General features: G+C 42.6%; 1 protein-coding gene across 6 annotated transcripts in view; it reads left to right on the top strand.

Moving 5' to 3' along the window:
* The window catches only part of LOC137529059 (integrator complex subunit 6-like), a 163,471-nt gene that overhangs the window by 89,651 nt on the left and 59,358 nt on the right, over positions 1–14,462 (top strand). For all 6 annotated transcript variants that reach the window (XM_068250963.1, XM_068250964.1, XM_068250960.1 and 3 more), the window contains 3 exons: positions 5,164–5,253; positions 5,464–5,647; positions 10,616–10,744. In XM_068250963.1, coding sequence (XP_068107064.1) covers positions 5,164–5,253; positions 5,464–5,647; positions 10,616–10,744 — 403 coding nt within the window. The remainder of the gene's footprint in view (positions 1–5,163; positions 5,254–5,463; positions 5,648–10,615; positions 10,745–14,462) is intronic.

Raw genomic sequence — 14,462 nt, forward strand, 5'->3', positions numbered from 1 at the left:
CATGGTATATCAATCAGCAACAAGACAAATTAAATGCAGGCGAAGGATCATTTTTTTTTTTTTTTTTTTTTTTTTTTTTTCAGAACGAAAGCTGCAGTTGTTTCTCTGCTGCTGCTACAGTGAGATGCAAAAGTTTGGGCAACCTTGTTAATCGTCATGATTTTCCTGTATAAATCGTTGGTTGTTCTGATAAAAAAAAATGTCAGTTAAATATATCATATAGGAGACACACACACAGTGATATTTGAGAAATGAAATTAAGTTTATTGGATTTACAGAAAGTGCGCAGTAATAGTTTTTGTTTAAACAAAATTAGGCTGGTGCACAAATTTAGGCACCACAAAAAAGAAGAGAAATCAAAATTTAGTAGATCCTCTTTTTGCAGAAATTACAGGCTCTAAACGCTTCCTGTAGGTTCCAATAAGAGACTAGATTCTGGTTGAAGGTATTTTGGACCATTCCTCTTTACAAAACCTCTCTAGTTCATTCAGGTTTGATGGCTTCCGAGCATGGACAGCTCTCTTTAACTCACACCACAGATTTTCAATTAATATTCAGGTCTGAGAACTGAGAGGGCCATTCCAGAACATTATACCTGTTCCTCTGCATGAATGCCTTAAAGAGAGTCTGAAGCGAGAATAGATCTCGCTTTAGACCTCATAGCTAGCAGGGGCATGCGTGCCCCTGCTAAAATGCCGCTATAGCGCGGCTTAACGGGGGTCCCTGTCCCCCCAAACCCCCTCCGTGCAGCGGGGGAGCGCTTCCTGGTTGGGGCAGGGCTAACCGCCGCAGCCCTGCCCCATGCGCGTCTGTCAGACGCGTATCTCCGCCTCTCCCCCGCCCCTCTCAGTCTTCCTTCACTGAGAGGGGCGGGGGAGAGGCGGCGATGCGCGTCTGATAGACGCGCTGGGAGGCAGGGCTGCAGCCGTTAGCCCTGCCTCCAGGAAGAGGGAAAAAGCGACCAAGTCTGCGACCAAGGTTTGCGGGGGGTGGGTTGGGGGTGAAGGAACCCCCGTTAAGCCGCGGGATAGCGGCGTTTTAGCAGGGGCACACGTGCCCCTGCTATATGCAAGACCTGAAGCGAGATTTAGTCTCGCTTCAGTGTCTCTTTAAGGCAGGGGTCCCCAAACATTTTTGGTTGAGGGCCGGGTCAACATACTTCAGACTGCTGGGTGGCCAGACTGTACGATGAAGTAGTCTTTGCAGGCCAAACAATGAAGCATACCCAGGTAACAACCTGCAGTCCCAATTGGACAGCAGTGTCACCTGATGTTGAATTTGATTGGAAACCAGCAAATTACTGCTTTCTGGCTTCCATTTGGATTGGTGGTGCCAGTACTGCTATTCTATATGCGTTCCAACAATATTTAATGATGTAGCTGACCGCATCTATAAGTAATACATTTTGTGTGTGTGTGTGGGGGGGGGGGGGGGGGTAAAAATGCCCCAGGGGGCCACATTCGGCCCGCGGGCCGTAGTTTGAGGACCACTGCCTTAGGGTATTTTGAGCAATGTTTAGGGTCGTTGTCTTATTGAAAGATCCAGTCCTGGCGCAGTTTCAGCTTGTTACTCCTGGATTCCTGGACATTGGTCTCCAGAATCTGCTGATACTGAGTGGAATCCATGCGTCCCTCAACTTTGACAATATTCCCAGTCTCTGCACTGGCCACACATCCCCACATCATGATGGAACCACCACCATATTTTACTGTAGGTAGCAGGTGTTTTTCTTCGAATGCTGTGTCCTTTTTCCTCCATGCATAACACCCCTTGTTATGCCCAAATAACTCAATTATAGTTTCATCAATCCATAGCACCTTTATTACAAAATGAAGCTGGCTTGTCCAAATGTGAAGCTGGCTTGTCCAAATGTGTTTGTGCTGTGGGCGGAGAAAAGGCTTCCTCTGCATCAATCTCGCATACAGCATCTCCTTGTGTAAAGTGCACTGAATGGTTGAACATCTGCAGCAAGATGATGATGTAGGTCTTTGGGGCTGGTCTGTAGGTTGACTCTGACTGTTCTCACCATTCGTCGCTTTTGTTAATCCAAGATTTTTCTTGGTCTGCTACTTCAAGCCTTAACTTGAACTGAGTCTGTGGTCTTTCATTTCATCAATATGTTCCTAACTTTGGAAACGGACAGCTGAAATCTCTGAGACAGTTTTCCGTATTCTTCCCCTAAACCACGATGGTGAACAATCTTTGTCTTCAGGTCCTTTGAGAGCTGAGACCCCAATGTTGCTACTCTTCAGAGAAAACTAAAAGAGGAGTGAAACTTACAATTGACCCCCTTAAATACTCTTCTCATAATTGGATTCACCTGTGTATGCAGGTCAGGGGTCACTGAGCTTACCAAGCCAATTTGATTTCCAGTAATTAGTTCTAAAGGTTTTGGAATCAATAAAATGACAACAGTGCCCAAATGTATGCACCTGCCTAATTTTATTTAAACAATTATTGCGCACTTTCTGTAAATCCAATAAACTTCCTTTTACTTCTCAAATATCACTGGGTGTGTCTCCTGTATGATATATTTAACTGACATTTTTTTATCATAACCGACTATTTATACTGGAAAATCATGACAATTAACAAGGTTGCCCAAACTTTCGCATCCCACTGTATAAGCCTTTCATATAATGCAGAAAGATTATCTAGAATGCTGCTTGAAGCCTCTTTTAGATTGCAAATTGCAATTCCAATTTGCAATTTTCACTGCATGCTAGCAACACAGAGAAAAATGCAGAAAAAAATGCAGCATGCAGGCCTTTTTTTAATTGCATCAAAAATCAGGATCACATGTAGTGTGAAAGAGCCCTTCATCTGTAAAGATGAGGCCTCAGAAAAACTACTTTTTGACTTATTTTGAATAGACTAACCAAGATGTAGAACATCATAACTTTTTGATATTTTTTTTTTTTTTTTGTGCAACTATAATTTTGTATTGAAAAAGTCTCATGTTGTTACACAGAAGTTTTAAAGATTTAATTGGAAGGAGAAAATATGTGTCTGTCTGGGCATAATGCTGGCTGGGTTGTAGATGAGGGTAGGACAGGCAGACACTGGGGATTGGAAGATGGGTGGGCAAGGCATATGTGGGTGATAGGGGAAGAGAGGGGAATCTACAGAATGTTGAACAGGTTGGGTAGCATGGAATGTAGGAGGGTAAAGGTGAAAACATTAGACGAAAATAAATCAAATACAGTATTATATGCATGTATTTCAAAGGCTTTCTTTATGGTTTTATGAAGTCTGACCAACTATTAATGGGTTCAGACCACTTCTATGTTTATTGAGCTTGGTAAGAGTGCTGTGGCACTTAAATAATTCCTGCATAGCTTTTGTATGACCTTGTTCAGTACAAAACTAGTAGTGTCGGCAGATTTTTTTTCTGTAATTTTGAGGTGGTATAAGGTGCATAGACCAGATGCATTTGCAAAAGTTGTGTCCTACAAAATCCTGTGAAAAAAGGCAGATTTTCAATCCATATCGAATCTGTATCACCAAAGAAGTACCTCACTGAAGTTATGGATTTGGAAGGGATTACTTTTGGCTATGTGGCCTATGTGCAAAGGCAATGGTATAAGGACACACTTGCTGCGTCATCTTAGCAGTGGCCTGTCATGGTCAGAAGCAGCAGAAGTTTGTCAGGGAGAAGTGTTGGGTACATGATTGTTGCTGCTGTGAAAGGACATAGAGTACATGTGGCTGTGTGTGGGCTGCTCCTTCCCTCTGCTGTGGTGTAGAAGCTTGAATGTTGGTGATGGAGTTTCGTTTGAATAGTAGGATGCTTTTGACATCACAAATATTGCATTACATTATGGTGGCTGCACTGTTTACTTTGTACTTATATGTGCTGTATTTGGGGTACTGAATGTGGCATCTCCCCCCACCCAAATTGAGAATGATGTGATGTGTCTAGGATTGATGCACACTGTGAAGCTGACCAGTAAGAAGTGTTGCAAATCCACCTGGACAAGCTGTTTTATGTGGATAAGTCTGGATATTGTCAGTGATGCGCAGACTCTGCAAACACCATCCCTACATTGACAGCCATGCCACTGGATCCCATAATATTCTGTAAAAGGGTGACTAGGGTTGGTCTGCTCAGGCTGTTTTTGTGATATATCGACTATTTATCGATTTGTTGGTGTGATGTTGGATTTCCTGATTGTACAGTGTTCAAATGTCTCATGTATCTTTGCTCCTCACGATTTTACACAATGTACAGAGCTACAGAAGATGTTAGCGCTTTATAAATAATAAAAAAAAATTATTCCAGTGCAAGGGGTACACATGGTGACCTTTACTAAAGGACTGCATAACCATGTGGTGGTAGCTATCTACTGTACCTTTCTGTGGTTATAGTTAGTCATCATGTGAATGATGTTAAATGAGTTTCTGATCAGGATCGATTTTGTGCAATAGTTATTGGAAAATCGATACCGTTATTGAATGGTCTGTAACTGGCATTAGGCAAAGAAGGCAACATTAGGAGCAAGTGGTAGAACAGAGTGGTATATAATACTTCGACTGGCTATATTTAGTCATTTCATCAGCGCTTCATTTTAAGTTTAATGTTCAAAGTCTGGGTTCCCCCTAAGCTATGAACACTGGTCCAACAAAGTGCAAGACCAACACAACGACTTGCCCGACCCCATGACAGTTTACACAACTTCTATTCTCCACGCACCAACCAACTAAACGAGCAGCTCCTTTACATACTGCATGCACTAGCGAAACTACAGACTGCCGCATTCAAAACCGTATGTTTAAACGATGTTGGGTTGATAGCGTGCAGTTGGCCATGTGTGTACAACACAACAGTCATGTGAGTTGATCCGTTGGATAGATCGGGCAAACCACCTGTTATCAGTCACTCATCTAGTCGTTTGCCAGGCGTACACACGCCTGATTATTGTCCAACAGACCAAAATGAGATGACGTCAGGCGGTTTGGTTGAGCTTGCATATGGGCCTTTAGCAGATTAGGGTTCTCCATCTACAACTTCTTTTCTTTCCTGTTTCATTTGGATAGACACCAGCCTGTGTTCTTTGTTGAGGTATATCTGTGACAACCACTTATAACAAAAAGATATGCTTGGAGTAACAGCATCTAATCATTGAATGGTGTCTCAGTCTGTTATCTTTTTGTATCTTGAAGGGAAGAAACCCATTCTTTCTGGAACCCTCCATTTTAATCACTATTACAGATGGCAGCAAGCTTACGATTCCTTCAGGTGTACAGGAAGAGGTGAGTGATCTGCACAGTAAGCTAACATTCCACTGTGAGCTGAACTGTGGTTTTTTTTTTTTTTGTTTTTGTTTTTTCTTCTTCTTCTCTGTAATCCAGCTGATAGGATTTCACATTAGCAGAGCAGGCCTTCTTCTGCAAAAAAATATTTGCTTTTGTGTGTATTTCATGGTTATCCATTAATTATCTTGTGCCTTCTGTCTCTTGAAGCTCCATCTTCCCCTAAATTCTCCACTGCCGGGAAGCGAACTCACTAAAGAGCCATTCCGGTGGGATCAGAGGCTATTTGCACTTGTACTTCGCCTTCCAGGAGCTTCGTCTGTGGATCCTGAGCAGCTTGGGAGTGTACCAACAGATGAGTCGGCCATTACGCAGATGTGTGAAGTCACAGGAGGTAAGAGCTCTGCACCTATAAGTGAGGTGTAAATTGTTGCAGAGAACTACCTCACACTTGACTTAAAAGAAAGGTCTGTTATCTTTTATTTCTGCACGTCGGTGTAGTTTTACAATGTCTTCTTGGTGGCTCCTGAAAAGGCACGGTTGTACAGCTGAGAGGCCAGGATATGGTGTTTCTTTCCAGATATGACACCTGGGATGTTGTAACAAAATGTTCCTGGCTTAGGAGCTGATGTAGTACCTTCTTACAGAAAATGACTTTTTGGCAGGATATTCTGAATACACACACAATGACATTCTGTTTTAGTGTAGGACAGAAAATGCTGACAAGATAGCAGGAGGGTTAAGGGAAGACTAAGAATGGGTAATAGCAGGAGGGGTAATATTAGGGAGAATGTTACCAGTACCTGAAGTAAAGAGTATAGAGACTGCCATCTTTATTTCTTAAAGTATCAGGCTGTCATGACAATATTTGTGCCACCAGCAAAGTGTGACTGAAGTAAGAACACTGATGTGCATGTTTGTTCTGTGCCAGTGATTCAGAATGTATTAGAGGCAGAAGATTAACATTACAGCCAGGCATGTAGCCTGTTTAAAAACAAATCTGGCACCTTCTTTATCTTTCTCACTTTAAGTTCCCTTTTAAAGGTTACAGTTGGCATATCCCGATGAGGGTTGAAGTTAAGCTGGCTATAGTGTTATAGATTTTTCTTGCTAGATCAGGTACATGATTGATATCTACCCAACATCAATAGTTTACCTACTCTACTACCCTACACCAGTAGATATTTCATGATTTCAGAAGATTTATGATCAAATATTAATAGCATAGTACAAACCTGTGCAGTGGTTGATTGTGTAACACTCCCACCCATGCCATTGATTGGCCAATCACAATTGGATGTGTGTACCAGGCATAACTCTTGCATAGGTACAGCCTCTCCCTCAAGGAGCCTTCCTTACAAATGCTTACCATTTTCAATATATACATGTCCAAGACTGCAGGATCAATCTTATGGTGGCCATTAACTGTACAATTTTGTGTGAATTATTGATGGATTCGATCCCAATTTGAAAGAACATAAATTTGAGTATTGGTAGTTATGATTGTTCACTTATCTAAATCTACCTAAATTAATTTATCACAGATGTGGATGTAATAATCGATTAGTATGTGATATGTTATGAAAAAAATCTGTACCATTTATGTGCCCAGACAGTGCCTACAAATTTTATTCATTCTTATTGAACGGTTGAATTTGTCGCTCATTCGCACAATAAAATAACATTTGTAAAGCGCTTTTCTCCCATAGGACTCAAAGCGCATAGTTGTGTCTCAGATTAATACAGGGTTGCAGGCTGGGTTGTGTTACAGAGGAGATAGTCAGATGTTCATGATTGCCAGACTGAAGAGGTAGGTTTTCAGTTTAGACTAAAATGCTTCCAGGGATGGAGCTGTCCTGATTGGGTGTGGCAGGGAGTTCCAAAGTGTAGGGGCAGCATGACAAAAGGCTCTGTCTCCAAAGGTTTTGAGGTGGACTTTGGGGGTGACCAAGGTGTTACGTCCTTTTGATCTAAGATTGTGGGGGGTATCCAGGGCCCAGATTGTGAAAGGATTTGAATGTCAGTAAGCCAATCTTAAACAGAATTCTCCATTTTATCGGTAGCCAGTGGAGTGAGCACAGGGTTGGTGTTATGTGGCAATGGCGGGGTTGGCTGGTTAACAGCCTTGCGGCGGCATTCTGTACTAATTGCAGGCGGCGTAAGTCTTTCTTATGCAGGTCTGTGTAGAGGACGTTGCAGTAGTCTAACCTTGATGTGACTAAGGCATGAACTAGGGTTGGAAGATCCTCTGAAGGAATTAGGTGTTTAATCCTTGCAATATTCCTTAGATGAAAGAAGGACTGTTTCACAACAGCTGAGATTTGATACCTGAAGCTTAATTTCCCATCAATCAGTACTCTCAGGCTGCGCACACAGTCTGAGTTGTTCATGTCAAAATTGTACCGTAAATGGACACTATAAGTAATATCAAGGCCATTGAAAATGAGTGAGCTCATCTGTGCTTTTATACTGAGATTGCAGAGTATGATTATACCCACAGGCTGCTTTATTGCCCTTCACCCCTAAAGTAATTGCTGAGCTAGCTTTATTTTCATATGAACAATAGATTACCGCCAAAGGGTCTTAGCAGCTTGACTCGGCTGACTATCATATACTACAAGTGCACATATAGGGTGACAGAGGCGAGCCTTTTTAAATAGACCAGACACAACATTTATATCGCGCTTTTCACCTGGCGGATTTAAAGCGGGAGTCTTGCCCAAGGTCTCCTGCCGAATAGGTGCATGCTTACTGAACAGGAAGAGACAAAATTCGAACCCTGGTCTCCTGTGTCAGAGGCAGAGCCCTTAACTAGTACACTATCCATAGATTGCTGTTGTGTAGATATTGGTAATCCACAATTTGTACCAGAAATGGTTAAGTACCAGCGGGCCTTGCTCCCTTAAGGACCAGAGACCGCCGTTACAAGAACGACGGAATCCCGACGAATCTCTGTGCAAACCCCCCGGACCATCCTGACACCCACTCTGCCAGCTCTATTACGGCAGAGTCATGTGAGCCAGTCAGGAGCCGCTTTCATTGGCTCCTGACGTGTCTATCAATGTAAGCCAATGGGAGCGGCTTACATTGATAGACGCGGTCAGGAGCCAATGAAATCTGCTCCTGACCGGCTCACATGGCCCTGCCGTCATAGAGACGGGCAGAGCCTGTGAGCTGCGGCGAGAAATGTCTGGTTTGAGCGACGGAAACGGCGACTGCGCGCTGCGGACGATGGTTGAAATCTACGCCCTGCCAGCCAGAAGCCCACCAAAACATGGCGTAGATTTCAATCACCTTGGTCCGAAAGAAGTGTTCTGTTAAACAGCATTTGTGTGTACCTTGATCTCACTTCATTCATTTGAGCGCACACGCCTGCCACTTATAAGCGGCTGTAGCATTCTTAACACAGGTGGAAAATTTAAAATAATTATTGTAATCGTCAACACAGCTATGGCACTGATTTTAATTTATTTACATTTTCTCTGTACATTTTTAATGTAAGAGCTGCTTGTGACTGTTAGAAATCTTAAAAGAACTTGTACTGAGAAATTATCTTGGCTATCATTGATTTTTCTCTCCAGAAGGTGAAGCTTGCCTGGCTGTTTGTAGACCTTTTAGTTTCTGAGTGAGCCAATCACTTGAACAGTGAGACGGATATGTTTAATGTTGAGAGTCCATGCTGTGTGTGATGTAAGTGCTAGGAATCCTGATACTTCAGAAGGGAAGTTCAATATACTAGTATGGCTGTTAAAGCCCTAGTTCAGATTCCCATTTTAATAATGCATTTGTTAGTACAGTAAAGGCAATCCTGACTGAGTTGATTCCCAGGCATGTTCCTCTGTGACTTGTAGTGTTGTCCGGATCATGAACGATTCGGATCTTTGATCCGAATCTATTTTATGAGTCGATCATCCGAATCATCAAAATGAGTGATTCGGATCGGAAAAGGGGCGGGGCCAGAAGCGACACGCCCCTCAGCGGGCAGCGGGGTCCTGGAAGCAGAGCTGAGATGGATCGCTCTGTTGGATGGGAGGCAGCCTTGCAGGGACAGGTAGAGGGGACATGGGTGCCACTGCCAGATATGTGTAGAGCACACATACTGACTGCAATGTGCTGCTCATTATAGGCTGGCTGGCTGTTCCGTAGTTGTGCACAGTGATCACATTGGAAACTTTTGGCTCAGCTCAGCACAGCTCAGTAACTTTGTAGGCACTGTGATTGCAGGCAGCGCAATATGATCCTTCCTCCTGCACTCGCTCTAAACAGCTGCACTTATCTTCTGGGAATGCTTTCCTTCACTGTGCGACATTTGCAGTCAAAGTACACAGATGAGCATATGGGTGAAATACATGTAAAGCATATGATTGCAGCATGTGGGTATTGTGTGCAAACATTTCTGCTCTCTGCTCGTCCCTCCTCTGTCCACTCCCTGCCCTCTGTCCATCTTCTCCCCTTCTCTGTGTGTCCACCCCCCTCCCCTTCTCCTGTCCACAGCAGGGAAAGACCTGTCCTGCTAGTCATTTCACCCCGAATGCTTCGGTAGTAAAATGATCCGAGATTCGGATCGAAGATCCGGATCTTTTCAATGATCCGATTCGAATCATCCGGATCATTGAAAAGATCCGAACTTCCCATCTCTAGTGACTTGACTGCAGCCTCCTCACTCCACCCCCACCCCCCCCATGTGGGTTTGCAGTTACACAGTGCATGGAAAGGGGAGGTTGCAGACACACATTTGGCCTACTGCAGTCACAAAACGTGATTGTAATTTTTCTAGCATGAATGCAAATGTATTACACATCAGATGCAGCTTTGCTTAGTCCTGTTAGCTTAGTTAGTTATTGAACTAGGCATTTAGCTACTCATGCCTCTGCCATCAAAACTGCTTTCTGTAACTACAGTGAAAACCACCCGGCTCTTCTGCACACAATCGGTAAAGGGATAAAGTGTATGGGGGCAGTTGTAATAACTGTAACGTGCAGTGTTATAGCTGCAGTAACAGCCCTCAACTGCTGTGTGTGCATACGGGCTTCTGGAGGTTTTCAGCGCTGTGGTACTAGAGGAGTAGCTAAGTGACTGATTTATGCACTTCATAACCACTGATATCCAGCTGACAGCTGGCTTGCAAATGCAAAATTATTGTATGCCGTTTTCAGGTGTTTTAGTGTTGGTGCTGTTAAGTCTGAGGCCACCAGTCTTGTTACAGTACTTTTGAAAATACGTCCGTGTGAATGAGGCTTCAATTACTTAGGTTTCTTTCCCTCCTCCACCCCAGTAAAGAAAACTCACCACAACTACTACTCTGGTTGAAAGGAAATTTGTTTTCTCATCCCTTTTTTTTTTTTTTTTTTTCTTTGTTTAGGTCGTTCTTACTGTGTCAGGACACAGAGAATGTTGAACCAGTGTTTGGAATCTCTGGTTCAAAAAGTTCAGAGCGGAGTTGTGATCAATTTTGAGAAGACTGGTCCTGACCCTGTTCCAAATGGAGAAGGTACAGATCACCAATGCCTTCAGCCATTATTTTCCTTCATAACATCATTGCAATCAATTTAACTTAAACAGTTTTTGTTTTTTTCTAGTTCCTCTCCCAAGCCCCTTTGGTATTATAGACATAGGCCCCAGTTTCACTATGTACTTTAGACTAGTCTACTGATGGTTTTAGTCTACTGATGGTTTTAGTCTACTGATGGTTTGGTGTAACTGGTCTAGTTTCAATACATTTTTATTGGGGATTTAACAACCGCTTCATAAAAATAAGGCTAGATTCACAGTGGGACGTTGCGTTTTGATGCCACGTTAAAGTCGCACCGCAAGCTTACAACGCAACGCGCCCAAAAAGTGGCAACGCAGCGTTACCGTCGCATACAGCAGATACAGTAAAAAATACAGGCAATGAAAAGTATGCATCCAAGTCATTACTGAGCATGTGCAAACAGTCCAACGCAGCTAATAACGTGTATAACGCACTGCATGCAGTACTTTTACTTAACGTGCAGCGTTAGTCACTAACGTAACGTGTGCACTGTGAACGGGGCATTGATTTTTCATTGCAGTGAGTTATTCTGCGTTAAATGCTGTTTTAACGTGCGACTTTAACGTCCCACTGTGAACTTAGCCTAAAGCATAGTATCTTTAAAACAAACAGAGATATACATTCAAGATAATTTTACATAGATTCAAACAAATCACACAACATATATAGGTCATAATAATGATATATCTACATGTAGTGTTCATTTTTCCATTTTTCCACTCAGTAACTTTCCGCGTGGAGTAGGTCAACCTGGGAGCTGGGGGACTAAAACCACCCTACTAAGTTCCCAAGGTCCCGTCCATCTTAGTATCAATTTTTTTCAAGCTTTATTAGGTAGGTATCACATAATATAAGAACAGTTTATAAAGATACCAGTTTGTGATATATTTATATATTTATTATTATATTTTACATGTGTCTAGAAAATTCTGTTTATAACCGATGTTTCAATGGAGCGGTTCAACCTGGGAGTTGGGGGAATAAAAACACCCTACTGAATTCCCAGGGATCCATCCATCATACTGTGTAAAGCCCAATCTACACGATATGATTCTTTATATGATTCAATTACGATTTTATTTACGATCCGATTAAATCCGACATGTCCGATCAGGATTCAATTCAATCCGATTTGCCATTGTTTTGCAATGGCAAATCGAATTGAATCGAAAACCGATCGGACATGTCGGATTTAATCGTATCGTATAAAGAATCGTATCGTGTAGATTGGGCTTTACACAGTATGATGGATGGATCCCTGGGAATTCAGTCTAGACAGGAAAGCTAAACAAAATTTTCAGTATTTTACTACCCCTTTGAACAATTATTGTTTATTCTCAAAAAATGTCTGACTACATCTAACTAACAGTACCTACTTGCTAATATCAGGAATAATATATTTCTATTAATTTGTCTGATCGTATAGTATACGGAGTCTTCATTTGCATAGTTGTGTGAAGTAATTAGAGGACTTTATTATTGTTAACATTCAGGTAACTTCGTTTCTGGATATACAGTTGACCATAGACTTGTTTTCACCATAAATGACCCAAGGACTCCTGTTATTATAGCCCAATTTCTTTCATCCAATAAATTAAATTCTATTGCTTTAAAGAGAATCTGTATTGTTAAAATCGCACAAAAGTAAACATACCAGTGTGTTAGGGGACATCTCCTATTACCCTCTGTCACAATTTCGCCGCTCCTCGCCGCATTAAAAGTGGTTAAAAACAGTTTTTAAAAGTTTGTTTATAAACAAACAAAATGGCCACCAAAACAGGAAGTAGGTTGATGTACAGTATGTCCACATATAGAAAATACATTCATACACAAGCAGGCTGTATACAGCCTTCCTTTTGAATCTCAAGAGATCATTTGTATGTTTCTTTCCCCCTGCAGCTATCTTCCACTGAAGTGTCAGGCTGTTTCTTCCTGCAGAGTGCAGACAGCTCTGCCTGTATGTAATTCCTCAGTATGTGAAAGCCCAGCCAGCTCAGAGGAGGATTTATCCAGCTTGTAAAAGATAAGAGAGAAGAGAGAAGCTTCCGTAATCTAAATAATACACAGGCAGTGTGCAGAGAGGGGCCTGGAGGGGGGAGATGCATCACAGAACCACAACACTGAAGAACTTGGCAGCCTTCCAGACACAGGCTGACAAGTCTGACAAGAGAGAGATAAGTTGATTTATTACAGAGATGGTGATAGTAGAACGTGCTGCAGTAAGTCAGAGCACATTAGAATAGATTTTGGAACTTGTAGGATGATAAAAAACAGGATGCAATTTTTGTTACGGAGTCTCTTTAACAATTTCCTCAACTTTAGGAACATATTTCATCTCCAATGTTCTGATAGAAGAGATCTAGGTACTACAAAGGCATGATTATAAATTACTCTTTCTTTAGGAGAGGGATATCCATTACTTTAACCTCTTGCCGACTGCGTCACGCCGATGTTCGTGGCCGCGGCGGCAGTCCCAGGACCGCCTAACGCCAATTGGCGCAAAGTCCTGGGGCGCTGTTTTGAATGCGATCATGCGCACGTTGCGCGCGCATCTCATTCTCGGAGGGCGGAGCTCCGCCCCCGCTTAGCCGCTCGGGAGACTGTTAGATGGCGTGATCGCCGTCTATTTACCCGTACAACGCTGCGATCGGCAGCAGCGCAGTACTGGGGACAGCCGTGTGACACGGCTGTCCCCCTGGGACACTGGAGAGCGATCGGCTCTCATAGGCAGAAGCCTATGACAGCCGATCGACACAATTGGCTGGCTGTGGGGAGGGAGGGAGGAAGGGAGGAATATATTTAAAGGAACACACTTTTTTTTTTAAATAAAAAGCGGAACAAAAATATTTGCACAAATAAAAATAAACAATCTGGGGGCGATCAGACCCCCACCAACAGAGAGCTCTGTTGGTGGGGAGAAAAGGGGGGGGGAAATCACTTGTGTGCTGTTGTGCGGATCTGCAGCTTAGTCTTAAAGCTGCAGTGGCACATTTTGCTAAAAATGGCCTGGTCACTAGGGGGGTTTAGCCCTGCAGTCCTCAAGAGGTTAAGTTGCAGAAGAGCCATATGAGGTTGGATATGCTTTTAGACCTGGTCTAAAACAATTCAGTGAATTACACAATTCACAAAGGCAAACAAGGAGTAACCATGCCCACTTTTCCTGATTAGACCAGCTGATTTCTGTCTGTAAAGTACTTCTGAGAGGTATTTTAGATGTGAGGATGGAGCTTTTTCAATTCATTATGCAGGAGTTTAATTGTATCCAGAGGAGAAGGATGTCATAGCTACTCGTATCTTTAGACCTCGTACGGTAATTAGTCCTAATAACCGAATGTTTTAGACCAGGTCTAAAAGCAGGTCTAAAACATTTGGTAATAGTGAATTCCCTTTTGATGTGACTGATTGCTGGTTTACACCAAACCATCAGTAGACAAAAACCATCAGTAGACTCGTCTAAACTGCTCCGTGAATTGAGGCCAATGTATATCTGAGGAAAACATGCTTCTGATACCTTTGAGACCCCAAATCACTGTTCTGCGACCTAAACTACACTTCTGTCTTTGAGTGTCATTAGTGTAGTAGAATCCACTTCTCTTGCGTTTCACATTGTCTCCCTTACAGAATCAGCAGTCAGGCCTATTGGGAAGATTACATGAGTCTAGTCAGCAGAGTAAAG

This window comes from Hyperolius riggenbachi, chromosome 8, assembly GCF_040937935.1.
Source record: "Hyperolius riggenbachi isolate aHypRig1 chromosome 8, aHypRig1.pri, whole genome shotgun sequence".
Taxonomy (NCBI): Eukaryota; Metazoa; Chordata; class Amphibia; order Anura; family Hyperoliidae; genus Hyperolius; species Hyperolius riggenbachi.